Source organism: Salvelinus fontinalis, chromosome 17 (assembly GCF_029448725.1).
Source record: "Salvelinus fontinalis isolate EN_2023a chromosome 17, ASM2944872v1, whole genome shotgun sequence".
Lineage (NCBI taxonomy): Eukaryota > Metazoa > Chordata > Actinopteri > Salmoniformes > Salmonidae > Salvelinus > Salvelinus fontinalis.
The window spans coordinates 7,685,082-7,705,317 of record NC_074681.1 but is presented as its reverse complement, the minus strand read 5'-3'; the positions used below and the strand labels follow the sequence as shown (position 1 = coordinate 7,705,317).

The following is a 20,236-nucleotide window of genomic DNA, read 5'->3' as shown; positions in this document are numbered from 1 at the left end:
GGGGCTGGACCTGAACGATACGGTACTATGGGGGGGGGGGGCTGGACCTGAACGATACGGTATTATGGGGGGGGGGGGGGCTGGACCTGAACGATACGGTACTATGGGGGGGGGGGGCTGGACCTGAACGATACGGTACTATGGGGGGCTGGACCTGAACGATACGGTACTATGGGGGGGGGGGGGGGGGCTGGACCTGAACGATACGGTACTATGGGGGGGGGGGGGGGGGGGCTGGACCTGAACGACACGGTACTATGGGGGGGGGGGGGGGGGGGGGGGGGGCTGGACCTGAACGATACGGTACTATGGGGGGCTGGACCTGAACGATACGGTACTATGGGGGGCTGGACCTGAACGATACGGTACTATGGGGGGGGGCTGGACCTGAACGATACGGTACTATGGGGGGGGGCTGGACCTGAACGATACGGTACTATGGGGGGGGGGGGGGGGCTGGACCTGAACGATACGGTATTATGGGGGGGGCTGGACCTGAACGATACGGCACTATGGGGGGGGGCTGGACCTGAAAGAAACGGCACTATGGGGGGGGGGGGGGGGGCTGGACCTGAAGGATACGGTAACATGGGGGGGGGGGGCTGGACCTGATAGATACGGTAACATGGGGGAGGGCTGGACCTGATAGATACGGTACTATGGGGGGGGGGGGGGGGGGGCTGGACCTGAACGATACGGTACTATGGGGGGGGGGCGGGCTGGACCTGAACGATACGGTACTATGGGGGGGGGGGGGCTGGACCTGAACGATACGGTACTATGGGGGGGGCTGGACCTGAACGATACGGTACTATGGGGGGGGGGGGGCTGGACCTGAACGATACGGTACTATGGGGGGGGGGGGGGGGCTGGACCTGAACGATACGGTATTATGGGGGGGGCTGGACCTGAACGATACGGCACTATGGGGGGGGGCTGGACCTGAAAGATACGGCACTATGGGGGGGGGGGGGGGGCTGGACCTGAAGGATACGGTAACATGGGGGGGGGGGCTGGACCTGATAGATACGGTAACATGGGGGAGGGCTGGACCTGATAGATACGGTACTATGGGGGGGGGGGGGCTGGACCTGAAGGATACGGTAACATGGGGGGGGGGCTGGACCTGATAGATACGGTAACATGGGGGGGGGCTGGACCTGAAGGATACGGTAACATGGGGGGGGGGCTGGACCTGATAGATACGGTACTATGGGGGGGGGGCTGGACCTGAAGGATACGGTAACATGGGGGGGGGGGGGGGGCTGGACCTGATAGATACGGTACTATGGGGGGGGGGCTGGACCTGAAGGATACGGTAACATGGGGGGGGGGGGCTGGACCTGATAGATACGGTACTATGGGGGGGGGGCTGGACCTGATAGATACGGTAACATGGGGGGGTGGCAGTTGAGCACACTGCCACACAGAGGCCAAAAACTCAATTGCTCCAACACAGTCCTTTCTAATGTTTTGGTCAGGTCATCTACTACTGCTATAGAATAGGTGTAATCATGTTTTGGTCCCACAATGAGTTTGGTCAGGTCATCTACTACTGCTATAGAATAGGTGTAATCATGTTTTGGTCCCACAATGAGTTTGGTCAGGTCATCTACTACTGCTATAGAATAGGTGTAATCATGTTTTGGTCCCACAATGAGTTTGGTCAGGTCATCTACTACTGCTATAGAATAGGTGTAATCATGTTTTGGTCCCACAATGAGTTTGGTCAGGTCATCTACTACTGCTATAGAATAGGTGTAATCATGTTTTGGTCCCACAATGAGTTTGGTCAGGTCATCTACTACTGCTATAGAATAGGTGTAATCATGTTTTGGTCCCACAATGAGTTTGGTCAGGTCATCTACTACTGCTATAGAATAGGTGTAATCATGTTTTGGTCCCACAATGAGTTTGGTCAGGTCATCTACTACTGCTATAGAATAGGTGTAATCATGTTTTGGTCCCACAATGAGTTTGGTCAGGTCATCTACTACTGCTATAGAATAGGTGTATTCATGTTTTGGTCCCACAATGAGTTTGGTCAGGTCATCTACTACTGCTATAGAATAGGTGTAATCATGTTTTGGTCCCACAATGAGTTTGGTCAGGTCATCTACTACTGCTATAGAATAGGTGTATTCATGTTTTGCCGTTGTGGATGTGAAGCTTAGTTTGAAAGTTTATCTTTGTCCTGCAAACACGGATTTGATCGTCTGATTCGTGTCTCCCTGGTTTCCAGCGCTGTCCAGATGTCCGCAGAGCACAGGAAGAGACTGCAGCACTTCCTGGAGTATAAAGAGTGACGGTGTGAGCGAGTCTGTCTGTCACTTAGCTGATGACAATGGTAGTGTGTGGCTGTGTGTGTGTGTGGCTGTGTGTGGCTGTGTGTGTGTGTGTGTGTGGCTGTGTGTGTGTGTGTGTGGCTGTGTGTGGCTGTGCTTCCTATTGAAAGGTCTTGAAAGTGCCAAATTTGAATTGGATGCCTAGACTGTTTGTAGAAAACATGGATGCTTCCAAGTTCTTGTTAGTTGGTTTTTGTTTGTCAATAATGTTTTATCCATCTGACAAATTGCTACAAAAGATGCTTGTGAATGTTTTCCGCTTTAAACTGAAATGAACGGGATTGTGACATACGTCTAGGAAGTCTTTGAAAAGTCTTAACTTGAGTTCACGTATGATCGATGACTACATAGTGAATGAATAAAATGTTTTGTAAAGATGCCTTGGTCTCATTTTGGTTCATGCGTTTACATCTGTAGAGAAGTGTTTTGCCCAGCAGAGGGCGCTGCCGTGCGTACTAGCACACAGACCACTCCAGGTACAGCGTAATCCTCAACACGCCCCGTGACGTTTCCACTACCGGAGTAGATTATTGGCACATGTCGCAGGAGAGAAACTTACTCTGAAATATGTGTAAATCTGGTTCCTTGAAGGGATATTAAACTCGACAAGAAAATAAAACTTTAATAAACAGAACTTTTTTATAAAATTCTATGCTGAGTGACTATCCTATTCTACATAATATTTTAGCAATACTTTAATGACTGCTGAAAAACAGTGAATTATGAAAACATTTTGTGTTGCTATCGCTACACCAGGCTACTGCTAACTGCTACATCGTTTAGGTCTTAATGTAGGTAACATGTTTTAACCTCATAACATCGAAGTGGGACACAACATGAATATATATGTGTATTTCATAATAGCCTACATTAAGTTTGTCAACAATACAGTATGTTTAGGTTACATGGGTTACATGACAAACCATGCAGAAAGATCGCAAAGATCTCCCAGGTGACAGGTGTCTTCCCAGATCACCCCCTTTAGATCTATTCTCTATAGAATGTCTGTGGTTCCCCTGTAATGGGTTCTAACCATAGGAACCCTTGTTTAGGCTAGCGTTAGATCTAGAACCAACATGAATAGAATATCTTTCATGCACAGACGTTCTTAGTCATATGTTTGATAGTAAAGGACTTGAGGTAAGTGGAGGAGAAAGTATCCAGACCGCTAGACTTTTTACACATTTTGTTACATTACAGCCTTATTCTAAAATTGATTAAATAAATTGTTTTCCTCATCAATACATAAGCAAAAGTTAAAAAAAATAAAAATAAATATGAAAAAGAAACAGAAATACCTTATTTACACAAGTATTCAGACCCTTTGCTATGAGACTCAAAATTGAGCTCCGGTGCTTCCTGTTTCCATTGATCATCCTTGAGATGTTTCTACAACTTGATTGGAGTCCACCTGTGGTAAATTCAGTTGATTGGAAATGATTTGGATAGACACACACCTGTCTATATAAGGGTCCACAGTTGACAGTGCATGTCAGAGCAAAACCAAGGAATTATCCTTCGGGCTCCGAGACAGGATTGTGTCGTCTTGGTAAGCAACTCCAGTGTAGATTTGGCCTTGTGTTTTAGGTTATTGTCCTGCTGAAAGGGGAATTTGTCTCCCAGTGTCTGGTGGAAAGCAGACTGAACCAGGTTTTCCTCTAGGATTTTGCCTGTGCTTAGGTCCATTCCATACATTTTTTTTATCCTGAAAAACTCCCCAGTCCTTAACGATTACAAGCATACCCATAACATGATGCAGCCACCACTACGCTTGAAAATATGGAGAGGTACTCAGTAATCTATTGGATTTGAACAAACATAACACTTTGTATTTAATTGCTTTGCTATATTTTTTGCAGTATTACTTTAGTGCCTTGTTGCAAACAGGATGCATGTTTTCAATATTTTTATTCTGTATATGATTCCGTCTTCTCACTCTGTCAATTAGGTTAGTATTGTGGAGTTAACTACAATGTTGTTCATCCATCCCCCGCAAGAGACATTTACATCACCGGCCGCTAGAGACATTTACATCACCGACCGCTAGAGACATTTACATCACCGGCCGCTAGAGACATTTACATCACCGGCCGCTAGAGACATTTACATCACCGGCCGCTAGAGACATTTACATCACCGGCCGCTAGAGACATTTACATCACCGGCCGCTAGAGACATTTACATCACCGGCCGCTAGAGACATTTACATCACCGGCCGCTAGAGACATTTACATCACCGGCCGCTAGAGACATTTACATCACCGGCCGCTAGAGACATTTACATCACCGGCTGCAAGAGACATTTACTGTAACGTGGTGAGGTTGGACACAGGTGCAAAGAAGAGACCAGACGAGGAATCAGAGGTTAAGAATAAACATAAAAGGCCTCCTGGGTGGCCCACTGCATCGCAGCGCTAGCTGCGCCACCAGAGACTCTGGGTTCGTGCTCTGTCGCAGCCGGCCGCGACCGGGAGGTCCGTGGGGTGACGCATAATTGGCCTAGCATCGTCCGGGTTAGGGAGGGTTTGGCCCGGTAGGGATATCCTTGTCTCATCGCGCACCAGCGACTCCTGTGGCGGGCCGGGCGCAGTGCGCGCTAACCAAGGGAGCCGGGTGCACGGTGTTTCCTCCAACACATTGGTGCGGCTGGCTTCCGGGTTGCATTGCGCGCTGTGTTAAGAAGCAGTGCGGCTTGGTTGGGTTGTGTTTCGGAGGGCGCATGGCTTTCGACCTTCGTCTCTCCCGAGCCCGTATGGGAGTTGCAGCAATAAGACAAGACAGTAACTACTAACAATTGGATACTATGAAATTGGGGAGAAAAAAGGGGGAGAAAAATAATACAATTTAGAATGGTGTCGTCTGCGTAGAGGTGGATCAGAGAATCACCAGCAGCAAGAGCGACATCAATGATATATACAGAGAAAAGAGTCGGCCCTAGAATTGAACCCTGCAGAGACAGACAGAGCCTGGGCTCGAAACCGGAGTCTCTGGTGGCACAGCTAGCACTGTGATGCACTGCCTTACACCACTGAGACAGAGCCTGGGCTCGAACCCGGAGTCTCTGGTGGCACAGCTAGCACTGTGATGCAGTGCCTTACACCACTGAGACAGAGCCTGGGCTCAAACCCGGAGTCTCTGGTGGCACAGCTAGCACTGTGATGCAGTGCCTTACACCACTGAGACACCATTCTGTATACATCTGGCCCTTTGGATACTGTGTTAACAAACCTCCAAACGAGCTTCAATGCCATACAACTCTCCTTCTGTGGCCTCCAACTGCTTTTGAATGCATGCTCTTCAACCAATTGCTGCCCTCACCCTCCCGCCCGTCCAGCATCACTACTCTGGACGGTTCTGATTTAGAATATGTGGACAACTACAAATACCTAGGTGTCTGGTTAGACTGTAAACTCTCCTTCCAGACTCACATTAAGCATCTCCAATCCAAAATTAAATCTGGAATCGGCTTCCTATTTCGCAACAAACCCTCCTTCACTCATTCTGCCAAATACACCCTCGTAAAACTGACTATCCTACCGATCCTTGACTTCTGCGATGTCATTTACAAAATAGCCTCCAGCACTCTACTCAGACTGCATCCAGTTTGCTATCACAGTGCCATCCATTTTGTCACCAAAGCCCCATATACTACCCACCACCGTGACCTGTATGCTCTTGTTGGTTGGCCGTCGCTACATATTCGTCGCCAAACCCACTGGCTCCAGGTCATCTATGAGTCTTTGCTTGGTAATCCCCGCCTCACTGGTCACCATAGCAACACCCACCCGTAGCACGCCCTCCAGCAGGTATATCTCACTGGTCATCCCCAAAGCCAACACCTCTTTGGCCGCCTTTCCTTCCAGTTCTCTGCTGCCAATGACTGGAACGAATTGCAAAAATCGCTGAAGTTGGAGACTCATATCTCCCTCACTAACTTTAAGCATCAGCTGTTAGAGCAGCTTACCGATCACTGTAACTGTACACATCTGTAAATAGCCCACCCAACTACCTCATCCCCATATTGTTATTTTTTTGTTGTTGCTCTTTTGCACCCCAGTATCTCTACTTGCACATCATCATCTGCTCATCTATCACTCCTGTATTAATCTGCTAAATTGTAATTATTTCACCACTATGGCCTATTTATTGCCTTACCTCCCTAATCTTACCACATTTCCACACACCGTACATATACTTTTTCTATTGTGTTATTGACTGTATGTTTGTTTTACTCCATGTGTAACTCTGTGTTGTTGTTTGTGTCGCACTGCTTTGCTTTATCTTGGCCAGGTCGCAATTGTAAATGAGAACTTGTTCTCAACTGGCCTACCTGGTTAAATAAAGGTGAAATAAAAAATAAAATAAAAAGTTAAACTGTACATAAAAATGTTATTCTTATTTTCCCTAAGTAACAGCTATATATTTCATGTATGTGCTGGACTCAATTTATTGCGACTTTTTCCAGCTGTAAATTAAACCATATTTTCTATATTACTTTGTTGATATGAACTATGCACCATAATCTCCAACACTACTATCTAGTGTTCATAGGCAGTAAAGTCATTTGACCACTTTCACGTTTGAACACTTGTAACGTTGCGCAAAAGACGACCACCAGAGCGCGCACTAGTACTAGGCTACAATATTACCGGGGCGCGGGAAGGGTGTACCGTGAACTATACCGGAGATGCATTTTAAGGGAAGTTTGCGCTCCTTTTATCCCCTGTCAATGTTTCTAAACTCGCACGCACGCACGCGCACACACACACGGGAAGCAGAATTTCCACATTCCGTTTGGAGTTGTACAGTGCTGGAAGGGACACACCTTCACTGGAGAGCCCCAGGAGAGAGGAGGGAGGGATTAGTTCGTTAGCTTGACGTGATAAGGAGGGCTTGGCTTCTTGTGTCTGCTGTTGTAAGCGTTTTACACTTGGACACATACAGTACGGGCTGTGGAGGACAGGTTGACAGCCATGGTCGTTGGCTGTGTCTGGACATGTAGTGAAGACCAGGCAACAGGTTGACAGCCATGGTCGTTAAAGGTAAGACAAATTATACACTCATTTACATATGTGTTTATTAGAAATGGGGAATAGCAAGAAAGTAAATTGTGATAGTTAATGAACGAGTTATTATGGTTTGTAATATTATATTCAGCGCTGAATTATCTTTGTGTTTACAGTACCTGCTGCATCCGTAAGTAATTAGTTTGTTTTGGTTTATTGTCATATATATATATATATATATATATTTTTTTTAAGTAACATCTAAGTTCAGTTATTGTGAAGTACTCGTAACCATTTTGTAAAGCAGGAGATGATCCCCTTGTAACTAAAGTGTTTCACTTGTTAATTTATGTCTCTCTAACTTTCAGTCCAGTGGATGTAATGAAGTATAAATCTAGTCTAGTTAAGGGTCCCGCAGCTAAATTGGTCAAACCTTATTGTTGGTACGAAAATGCTAATTCCCGTGAGATGATATGGCCTAGGAGGGTGCAACCTTGCATGATGGTAAATGGCCAAAGGCCACACCCTCTGACATGCAATCCCCAATGCCAATTGGCCAGATGGTGGCGCTATAACAAGCGGTTGAACATGCACAATTTGAAAGCTCACGCCTCTCACACCATTTGACCTAGAGTCGTGAAGTTTTATACATCGGTCTCTCACCACTCAAGGATGAAATTTGCCTCAGAAACCATAAAGTCCGCTTTGATGTATTTCCCGCCATTTTGAGAAAAACACTTTAAACGGTACTTCCCTGGCACCGAATGACCAATCGGCACGAAACTTGATACATGGCATGTATTTTTTTAACCTTTATTTTACTAGGCAAGTCAGTTAAGAACAAATTCTTATTTTCAATGACGGCCTACCGGGGAACAGTGGGTTAACTGCCTTGTTCAGGGGCAGAACGACAGATTTTTACCTTGTCAGCTCAGGGGCATCGATCTAGCACCCTTACTAGTCCAACGCTCTAACCACTAGGCTACCTGTCTCTAACCACTAGGCTACCTGTCTCTAACCACTAGGCTACCTGTCTCTAACCACTAGGCTACCTGTCTCTAACCACTAGGCTACCTGCTCTAACCACTAGGCTACCTGCTCTAACCACTAGGCTACCTGCTCTAACCACTAGGCTACCTGCTCTAACCACTAGGCTACCTGCTCTAACCACTAGGCTACCTGTCTCTAACCACTAGGCTACCTGCTCTAACCACTAGGCTACCTGTCTCTAACCACTAGGCTACCTGCTCTAACCACTAGGCTACCTGTCTCTAACCACTAGGCTACCTGCTCTAACCACTAGGCTACCTGTCTCTAACCACTAGGCTACCTGCTCTAACCACTAGGCTACCTGCTCTAACCACTAGGCTACCTGCTCTAACCACTAGGCTACCTGTCTCTAACCACTAGGCTACCTGTCTCTAACCACTAGGCTACCTGTCTCTAACCACTAGGCTACCTGTCTCTAACCACTAGGCTACCTGTCTCTAACCACTAGGCTACCTGTCTCTAACCACTAGGCTACCTGTCTCTAACCACTAGGCTACCTGTCTCTAACCACTAGGCTACCTGTCTCTAACCACTAGGCTACCTGTCTCTAACCACTAGGCTACCTGTCTCTAACCACTAGGCTACCTGCTCTAACCACTAGGCTACCTGTCTCTAACCACTAGGCTACCTGCTCTAACCACTAGGCTACCTGTCTCTAACCACTAGGCTACCTGCTCTAACCACTAGGCTACCTGTCTCTAACCACTAGGCTACCTGCTCTAACCACTAGGCTACCTGCTCTAACCACTAGGCTACCTGCTCTAACCACTAGGCTACCTGTCTCTAACCACTAGGCTACCTGTCTCTAACCACTAGGCTACCTGTCTCTAACCACTAGGCTACCTGTCTCTAACCACTAGGCTACCTGTCTCTAACCACTAGGCTACCTGTCTCTAACCACTAGGCTACCTGTCTCTAACCACTAGGCTACCTGTCTCTAACCACTAGGCTACCTGTCTCTAACCACTAGGCTACCTGTCTCTAACCACTAGGCTACCTGTCTCTAACCACTAGGCTACCTGTCTCTAACCACTAGGCTACCTGCTCTAACCACTAGGCTACCTGCTCTAACCACTAGGCTACCTGTCTCTAACCACTAGGCTACCTGTCTCTAACCACTAGGCTACCTGTCTCTAACCACTAGGCTACCTGCTCTAACCACTAGGCTACCTGCTCTAACCACTAGGCTACCTGCTCTAACCACTAGGCTACCTGCTCTAACCACTAGGCTACCTGCTCTAACCACTAGGCTACCTGTCTCTAACCACTAGGCTACCTGCTCTAACCACTAGGCTACCTGTCTCTAACCACTAGGCTACCTGCTCTAACCACTAGGCTACCTGCTCTAACCACTAGGCTACCTGCCTCTAACCACTAGGCTACCTGCCTCTAACCACTAGGCTACCTGCCTCTAACCACTAGGCTACCTGCCTCTAACCACTAGGCTACCTGCCTCTAACCACTAGGCTACCTGCTCTAACCACTAGGCTACCTGCCGCCCCGTATTGACCAAGGTCTCTCAACGCTAAATTGTGCAGGCTAGTATTTCAAACCACATGGCCGCTACTGGCCTATAAACAATAATGTGGGCGTGGTCTGGCACATAAATGCAATTAAATCCGACACCGGTATTCATATTGTAACAGAACATGCTCCAGACACTGTCAAGACTAAACATATGCGAGCACATTCAGATCGACCACACGGGGGCGCTATAATGGAAACATGTTTATATCTCTTAATCTGTTTGATTCAGAGTGATATAAATTTGCCACACATGCTCAGGGATATGAGTCTAGCTAACCTGTAAAGTATGGTTCACTTATGCCACATGGTGGCGCTGTTGAAACGATTCATGCAAACTCATTGCGGCCATATTGTTTGAGCTCGAGTCCTGGAAAATGTTTTAATTTAAAGACATGGGTACATAGATGATATATACTACATTGTCCAATCGGTCCAGTGTTCCTGGAGAAGAAGACGTTGGTCCCAATCGGTCCAGTGGTCCTGGAGAAGAAGACGTTGGTCCCAATCGGTCCAGTGGTCCTGGAGGAGAAGACGTTGATCCCAATCGGTCCAGTGGTCCTGGAGAAGAAGACGTTGGTCCCAATCGGTCCAGTGGTCCTGGAGGAGAAGACGTTGGTCCCAATCGGTCCAGTGATCCTGGAGGAGAAGACGTTGATCCCAATCGGTCCAGTGATCCTGGAGGAGAAGACGTTGATCCCAATCGGTCCAGTGGTCCTGGAGAAGAAGACGTTGGTCCCAATCGGTCCAGTGGTCCTGGAGGAGAAGACGTTGGTCCCAATCGGTCCAGTGTTCCTGGAGGAGAAGACGTTGATCCCAATCGGTCCAGTGATCCTGGAGGAGAAGACGTTGATCCCAATCGGTCCAGTGGTCCTGGAGAAGAAGACGTTGATCCCAATCGGTCCAGTGGTCCTGGAGGAGAAGACGTTGATCCCAATCGGTCCAGTGGTCCTGTAGGAGAAGACGTTGATCCCAATCGGTCCAGTGGTCCTGGAGGAGAATACGTTGATCCCAATCGGTCCAGTGGTCCTGGAGGAGAAGACGTTGAACCCAATCGGTCCAGTGGTCCTGGAGGAGAAGACGTTGATCCCAATCGGTCCAGTGGTCCTGGAGGAGAAGACGTTGAAAGTAGTTTCAACATCATTGAAAATGGTTCAGAATACCTCAAAAGTATTCTGCAAGATCTGTTCGATGTTGAGTTCTGATATTTGGCAAGCGTGGTAAACAGTACAGCAGTAGCTCATCCTAGGGCAATGTGTCCAATATGTCCTGATGTTGGCACAGTGGGCACACAGCTGAACCCCGGCAACGGGGTTTACACCATACTGTAACGCCATAGTGTAACACCATCGAAAGATAAATCAATTTTTTGTGCAAAAAGGGTTTAGAAGAAAAAGTCCAGAGAATTCCAGAATATAATAACGCTGTTATCTTGGAGGAAACTTCCAAATAGAAAGAGAGGGCGAGAGAGAGAGAGGTAGAGGGAGAGGGAGGCTGTGAGAGAGAGAGAGGGGGAGAGGGAGGCTGTGAGAGAGAGAGAGGTAGAGGGAGGCTGTGAGAGAGAGAGGGGGAGAGGGAGGCTGTGAGAGAGAGAGAGGGGGAGAGGGAGGCTGTGAGAGAGAGAGAGGGGGAGAGGGAGGCTGTGAGAGAGAGGGGGAGAGGGAGGCTGTGAGAGAGAGAGAGGGGGAGAGAGGGAGAGGGAGGCTGTGAGAGAGAGAGGGAGAGGGAGGCTGTGAGAGAGAGAGGGAGAGGGAGGCTGAGAGGGAGAGGGAGGCTGTGAGAGAGAGGCTGTGAGAGAGAGAGGTAGAGGGAGAGGGAGGCTGTGTGAGAGAGAGAGAGAGGGGTAGAGGGAGAGGGAGGCTGTGAGAGAGAGGTAGAGGGAGAGGGAGGCTGTGAGAGAGAGAGAGGGAGAGGGAGGCTGTGAGAGAGAGAGAGGTAGAGGGAGAGGGAGGCTGTGAGAGAGAGAGGGGTAGCAGGAGAGGGAGGCTATGAGAGAGGTAGAGGGAGAGGGAGGCTGTGAGAGAGAGAGAGGGGTAGAGGGAGAGGGAGGCTGTGAGAGAGAGAGGGAGAGGGAGGCTGTGAGAGAGTGGGGGGGGCTGTAAACGATCTAAGAGACAAGACAAGTAGGGCTTTCTATGCCATAAATAGGAACATAAACATTGACTAAATAAAATGACTTCAATCAGTTATAGAACCCATTGTCCTCTATGGTTGTGAGTTCTGGGGTCCGCTCACCAACCAAGAATTCACAAAATGGGACAAACACCAAATTGAGACTGCATGCAGAATTCTGAAAAATATACTTTGTGCAATGCAAAACCCCAAATAATGCAGAGCAGAATTAGGACGATACCCGCTAGTTATCAACATCCAGAAAGTACCTGTTAAAATTATACATCCGCCTAGAAGGAAGCGATGCCCACACATTCCACCATCTCACCTACAGAGAGATGAACCTGGAGAAAAGTCCCCTCAGCCAACTGGTTCTGGGGCTCAGTTCACAAACACAATCAGACTCCAAAGAGCCTCAGAACAGAAACACAATTAGACCCAACCAAATTATGAGAAAGCAAAAAGAGAACTATTTCACACAGGAAAGAATCAACCAAAAAACAGAACAAACTATAATGCTATTCGTTGCTAAACAGAGAGTCCACAGTGGCAGAACACCTGACCATAGTGACTGACCCTAAACAGAGAGTCCACAGTGGCAGAACACCTGACCATGGTGACTGACCCTAAACAGAGAGTCCACAGTGGCAGAACACCTGACCATGGTGACTGACCCTAAACAGAGAGTCCACAGTGGCAGAACACCTGACCACTGTGACTGACCCTAAACAGAGAGTCCACAGTGGCAGAATACCTGACCATGGTGACTGACCCTAAACAGAGAGTCCACAGTGGCAGAACACCTGACCACTGTGACTGACCCTAAACAGAGAGTACACAGTGGCAGAACACCTGACCACTGTGACTGACCCTAAACAGAGAGTCCACAGTGGCAGAATACCTGACCACTGTGACTGACCCTAAACAGAGAGTCCACAGTGGCAGAATACCTGACCATGGTGACTGACCCTAAACAGAGAGTCCACAGTGGCAGAATACCTGACCACTGTGACTGACCCTAAACAGAGAGTACACAGTGGCAGAATACCTGACCATGGTGACTGACCCTAAACAGAGAGTCCACAGTGGCAGAATACCTGACCATGGTGACTGACCCTAAACAGAGAGTCCACAGTGGCAGAATACCTGACCACTGTGACTGACCCTAAACAGAGAGTACACAGTGGCAGAATACCTGACCATGGTGACTGACCCTAAACAGAGAGTCCACAGTGGCAGAATACCTGACCATGGTGACTGACCCTAAACAGAGAGTCCACAGTGGCAGAATACCTGACCACTGTGACTGACCCTAAACAGAGAGTACACAGTGGCAGAATACCTGACCATGGTGACTGACCCTAAACAGAGAGTCCACAGTGGCAGAATACCTGACCATGGTGACTGACCCTAAACAGAGAGTACACAGTGGCAGAATACCTGACCATGGTGACTGACCCTAAACAGAGAGTACACAGTGGCAGAATACCTGACCACTGTGACTGACCCTAAACAGAGAGTCCACAGTGGCAGAATACCTGACCATGGTGACTGACCCTAAACAGAGAGTACACAGTGGCAGAACACCTGACCATGGTGACTGACCCTAAACAGAGAGTACACAGTGGCAGAACACCTGACCATGGTGACTGACCCTAAACAGAGAGTCCACAGTGGCAGAACACCTGACCACTGTGACTGACCCTAAACAGAGAGTCCACAGTGGCAGAATACCTGACCATGGTGACTGACCCTAAACAGAGAGTCCACAGTGGCAGAACACCTGACCACTGTGACTGACCCTAAACAGAGAGTACACAGTGGCAGAACACCTGACCACTGTGACTGACCCTAAACAGAGAGTCCACAGTGGCAGAATACCTGACCACTGTGACTGACCCTAAACAGAGAGTCCACAGTGGCAGAATACCTGACCATGGTGACTGACCCTAAACAGAGAGTCCACAGTGGCAGAATACCTGACCATGGTGACTGACCCTAAACAGAGAGTCCACAGTGGCAGAATACCTGACCACTGTGACTGACCCTAAACAGAGAGTCCACAGTGGCAGAACACCTGACCATGGTGACTGACCCTAAACAGAGAGTCCACAGTGGCAGAACACCTGACCACTGTGACTGACCCTAAACAGAGAGTCCACAGTGGCAGAATACCTGACCATGGTGACTGACCCTAAACAGAGAGTCCACAGTGGCAGAACACCTGACCACTGTGACTGACCCTAAACAGAGAGTACACAGTGGCAGAACACCTGACCACTGTGACTGACCCTAAACAGAGAGTCCACAGTGGCAGAATACCTGACCACTGTGACTGACCCTAAACAGAGAGTCCACAGTGGCAGAATACCTGACCATGGTGACTGACCCTAAACAGAGAGTCCACAGTGGCAGAATACCTGACCACTGTGACTGACCCTAAACAGAGAGTACACAGTGGCAGAATACCTGACCATGGTGACTGACCCTAAACAGAGAGTCCACAGTGGCAGAATACCTGACCATGGTGACTGACCCTAAACAGAGAGTCCACAGTGGCAGAATACCTGACCACTGTGACTGACCCTAAACAGAGAGTACACAGTGGCAGAATACCTGACCATGGTGACTGACCCTAAACAGAGAGTCCACAGTGGCAGAATACCTGACCATGGTGACTGACCCTAAACAGAGAGTCCACAGTGGCAGAATACCTGACCACTGTGACTGACCCTAAACAGAGAGTACACAGTGGCAGAATACCTGACCATGGTGACTGACCCTAAACAGAGAGTCCACAGTGGCAGAATACCTGACCATGGTGACTGACCCTAAACAGAGAGTACACAGTGGCAGAATACCTGACCATGGTGACTGACCCTAAACAGAGAGTACACAGTGGCAGAATACCTGACCACTGTGACTGACCCTAAACAGAGAGTCCACAGTGGCAGAATACCTGACCATGGTGACTGACCCTAAACAGAGAGTACACAGTGGCAGAACACCTGACCATGGTGACTGACCCTAAACAGAGAGTACACAGTGGCAGAACACCTGACCATGGTGACTGACCCTAAACAGAGAGTCCACAGTGGCAGAACACCTGACCACTGTGACTGACCCTAAACAGAGAGTCCACAGTGGCAGAATACCTGACCATGGTGACTGACCCTAAACAGAGAGTCCACAGTGGCAGAACACCTGACCACTGTGACTGACCCTAAACAGAGAGTACACAGTGGCAGAACACCTGACCACTGTGACTGACCCTAAACAGAGAGTCCACAGTGGCAGAATACCTGACCACTGTGACTGACCCTAAACAGAGAGTCCACAGTGGCAGAATACCTGACCATGGTGACTGACCCTAAACAGAGAGTCCACAGTGGCAGAATACCTGACCACTGTGACTGACCCTAAACAGAGAGTACACAGTGGCAGAATACCTGACCATGGTGACTGACCCTAAACAGAGAGTCCACAGTGGCAGAATACCTGACCATGGTGACTGACCCTAAACAGAGAGTCCACAGTGGCAGAATACCTGACCACTGTGACTGACCCTAAACAGAGAGTACACAGTGGCAGAATACCTGACCATGGTGACTGACCCTAAACAGAGAGTCCACAGTGGCAGAATACCTGACCATGGTGACTGACCCTAAACAGAGAGTCCACAGTGGCAGAATACCTGACCACTGTGACTGACCCTAAACAGAGAGTACACAGTGGCAGAATACCTGACCATGGTGACTGACCCTAAACAGAGAGTCCACAGTGGCAGAATACCTGACCATGGTGACTGACCCTAAACAGAGAGTACACAGTGGCAGAATACCTGACCATGGTGACTGACCCTAAACAGAGAGTACACAGTGGCAGAATACCTGACCACTGTGACTGACCCTAAACAGAGAGTACACAGTGGCAGAATACCTGACCACTGAGACTGACCCTAAACAGAGAGTCCACAGTGGCAGAATACCTGACCATGGTGACTGACCCTAAACAGAGAGTCCACAGTGGCAGAATACCTGACCATGGTGACTGACCCTAAACAGAGAGTACACAGTGGCAGAATACCTGACCATGGTGACTGACCCTAAACAGAGAGTCCACAGTGGCAAAATATCTGACCATGGTGACTGACCCTAAACAGAGAGTCCACAGTGGCAGAATACCTGACCATAGTGACTGACCCTAAACAGAGAGTACACAGTGGCAGAATACCTGACCATGGTGACTGACCCTAAACAGAGAGTCCACAGTGGCAGAATACCTGACCATGGTGACTGACCCTAAACAGAGAGTCCACAGTGGCAGAATACCTGACCATGGTGACTGACCCTAAACAGAGAGTCCACAGTGGCAGAATACCTGACCACTGTGACTGACCCTAAACAGAGAGTACACAGTGGCAGAATACCTGACCATGGTGACTGACCCTAAACAGAGAGTCCACAGTGGCAGAATACCTGACCATGGTGACTGACCCTAAACAGAGAGTCCACAGTGGCAGAATACCTGACCATGGTGACTGACCCTAAACAGAGAGTACACAGTGGCAGAATACCTGACCACTGTGACTGACCCTAAACAGAGAGTACACAGTGGCAGAATACCTGACCATGGTGACTGACCCTAAACAGAGAGTCCACAGTGGCAGAATACCTGACCATGGTGACTGACCCTAAACAGAGAGTCCACAGTGGCAGAATACCTGACCATGGTGACTGACCCTAAACAGAGAGTCCACAGTGGCAGAATACCTGACCACTGTGACTGACCCTAAACAGAGAGTACACAGTGGCAGAATACCTGACCACTGTGACTGACCCTAAACAGAGAGTCCACAGTGGCAGAATACCTGACCATGGTGACTGACCCTAAACAGAGAGTACACAGTGGCAGAATACCTGACCACTGTGACTGACCCTAAACAGAGAGTACACAGTGGCAGAATACCTGACCATGGTGACTGACCCTAAACAGAGAGAACACAGTGGCAGAATACCTGACCACTGTGACTGACCCAAACTTAAGATGTACAGACTCAGTGAGCATAGCCTTGCTATTGAGAAAGGCCGCTATAGACAGACCTGGCTCTCGAGAGAAGACAGGATATGTGCACACTGCCCATAAAATGAGGTGGAAACTGAGCTGCTCTTCCTAACCTCCTGCCCCAATGTATGACCATATTAGAGACACATATTTCCCTCAGAATACACAGACCCACAAAGAATTTGAAAACAAATCACACATTGATAAACTCCCATATCTACTGGGTGAAATACCACAGTGTACCGTCACAGCAGCAAGATGGATGAGCTGTTGCCACAAGAAAAGGTCAACCAGTGAGACGACAACACTGTAAATAAAACCTGTATTCAACTAATTTCTTCTCTTCCCCTACTAGTCATACTACAACTATTTACACATTGTTAAAATGTACATAGCTGATAATATACTATCTGAAGCGTCGGTATCCTCCATGATGTCATGTTTACTGGACATTTGATGTTGTTTTGTGTTTCTTCTCACTTTTGTTTCTTGTTTATTTCACTTGCTTTGGCAATGTAAACATATGTTTCCCATGCCAATAAAGCCCCTTGAATTTAATTGAGACAGAGAGAGACAGAGGGAGAGAGAGAGAAAGAGAGAGAGAGAGGGGGAAGGAGAGAGAGAGAGAGAGAGACAGAGAGAGAGAGACAGAGAGAGAGAGGGAAGGAGAGAGAGAGACAGAGAGAGACAGAGAGAGACAGAGAGAGACAGAGAGAGAGAGAGAGAGAGAGAGAGAGAGGGAAGGAGAGAGAGAGACAGAGAGAGACAGAGAGAGAGAGAGACAGAGAGAGAGAGGGAAGGAGAGAGAGAGACAGAGAGAGACAGAGAGAGAGAGAGAGAGAGAGACAGGATGTAGCAGCTCACATTGTTCTAGAATGAGATCACCACAGAGTTCTCAGAATAAACCTTCCTCCTCTGTATCAGTGAACACACACACACACACACACACACACACACACACACACACACACACACACACACACACACACGCTTGAAACATTTTTCGTTAGGGCAAATCAAATCTGACATTTTTAAGTGAAAATTATAAACTTTAGAACCCTTTTAAAACGTTCCTGTCATATAATCTAGGACCACAGTTTTCCTGTCATATAATCTAGGACCACAGTTTTCCTGTCATATAATCTAGGACCACAGCTTTCTTGTTATATAATCTAGGACCACAGCTTTCCTGTCATATAATCAAACACCACAGCTTTCCTGTTATATAATCTAGGACCACAGCTTTCCTGTTATATAATCTAGGACCACAGTTTTCCTGTCATATAATCAAACACCACAGCTTTCCTGTTATATAATCTAGGACCACAGCTTTCCTGTTATATAATCTAGGACCACAGTTTTCCTGTCATATAATCAAGGACCACAGTTTTCCTGTTATATAATCTAGGACCACAGTTTTCCTGTCATATAATCTAGGACCACAGTTTTCCTGTCATATAATCAAACACCACAGCTTTCCTGTTATATAATCTAGGACCACAGCTTTCCTGTTATATAATCTAGGACCCCAGTTTTCCTGTCATATAATCAAACACCACAGCTTTCCTGTTATATAATCTAGGACCACAGCTTTCCTGTTATATAATCTAGGACCACAGTTTTCCTGTCATATAATCTAGGACCACAGCTTTCCTGTTATATAATCTAGGACCACAGTTTTCCTGTCATATAATCAAACACCACAGCTTTCCTGTTATATAATCTAGGACCACAGCTTTCCTGTTATATAATCTAGGACCACAGTTTTCCTTTCATATAATCAAACACCACAGCTTTCCTGTTATATAATCTAGGACCACAGCTTTCCTGTTATATAATCTAGGATCACACCTTTCCTGTCATATAATCAAAGACCACAGCTTTCTTGTCATATAATCTAGGACCACAGTTTTCCTGTCATATAATCTAGGACCACAGCTTTCTTGTCATATAATCTAGGACCACAGCTTTCCTGTTATATAATCTAGGACCACAGTTTTCCTTTCATATAATCAAACACCACAGCTTTCCTGTTATATAATCTAGGACCACAGCTTTCCTGTTATATAATCTAGGACCACAGTTTTCCTGTCATATAATCAAGGACCACAGTTTTCCTGTTATATAATCTAGGACCACAGTTTTCCTGTCATATAATCTAGGACCACAGTTTTCCTGTCATATAATCAAACACCACAGCTTTCCTGTTATATAATCTAGGACCACAGCTTTCCTGTTATATAATCTAGGACCCCAGTTTTCCTGTCATATAATCAAACACCACAGCTTTCCTGTTATATAATCTAGGACCACAGCTTTCCTGTTATATAATCTAGGACCACAGTTTTCCTTTCATATAATCAAACACCACAGCTTTCCTGTTATATAATCTAGGACCACAGCTTTCCTGTTATATAATCTAGGACCACAGTTTTCCTGTCATATAATCTAGGACCACTGCTTTCCTGTTATATAATCTAGGACCACAGTTTTCCTGTCATATAATCAAACACCTCAGCTTTCCTGTTATATAATCTAGGACCACAGCTTTCCTGTTATATAATCTAGGACCACAGTTTTCCTTTCATATAATCAAACACCACAGCTTTCCTGTTATATAATCTAGGACCACAGCTTTCCTGTTATATAATCTAGGACCACAGTTTTCCTTTCATATAATCAAACACCACAGCTTTCCTGTTATATAATCTAGGACCACAGCTTTCCTGTTATATAATCTAGGACCACAGTTTTCCTTTCATATAATCAAACACCACAGCTTTCCTGTTATATAATCTAGGACCACAGCTTTCCTGTTATATAATCTAGGACCACAGTTTTCCTGTCATATAATCAAGGACCACAGTTTTCCTGTTATATAATCTAGGACCACAGTTTTCCTGTCATATAATCTAGGACCACAGTTTTCCTGTCATATAATCAAACACCACAGCTTTCCTGTTATATAATCTAGGACCACAGCTTTCCTGTTATATAATCTAGGACCACAGTTTTCCTTTCATATAATCAAACACCACAGCTTTCCTGTTATATAATCTAGGACCACAGCTTTCCTGTTATATAATCTAGGACCACAGTTTTCCTTTCATATAATCAAACACCACAGCTTTCCTG

General features: G+C 47.1%; 2 protein-coding genes across 2 annotated transcripts in view; both read left to right on the top strand.

The window, feature by feature from the left end:
- The window catches only part of ndc1 (NDC1 transmembrane nucleoporin), a gene marked incomplete in the record, with an annotated part of 29,330 nt that extends 26,606 nt beyond the window's left edge, over positions 1–2,724 (top strand). The window contains 1 exon segment of the mRNA XM_055866045.1: positions 2,243–2,724. Within this exon segment, the coding sequence (XP_055722020.1) occupies positions 2,243–2,306 (64 nt within the window).
- A 4,288-nt stretch (positions 2,725–7,012) lies between these two features.
- si:ch211-106k21.5 (uncharacterized) overlaps positions 7,013–20,236 on the top strand; it is a 37,157-nt gene continuing 23,933 nt past the window's right edge. The window contains exon 1 of the mRNA XM_055866044.1: positions 7,013–7,387. Coding sequence (XP_055722019.1) covers positions 7,375–7,387 — 13 coding nt within the window. The 5' untranslated portion in view covers positions 7,013–7,374. The remainder of the gene's footprint in view (positions 7,388–20,236) is intronic.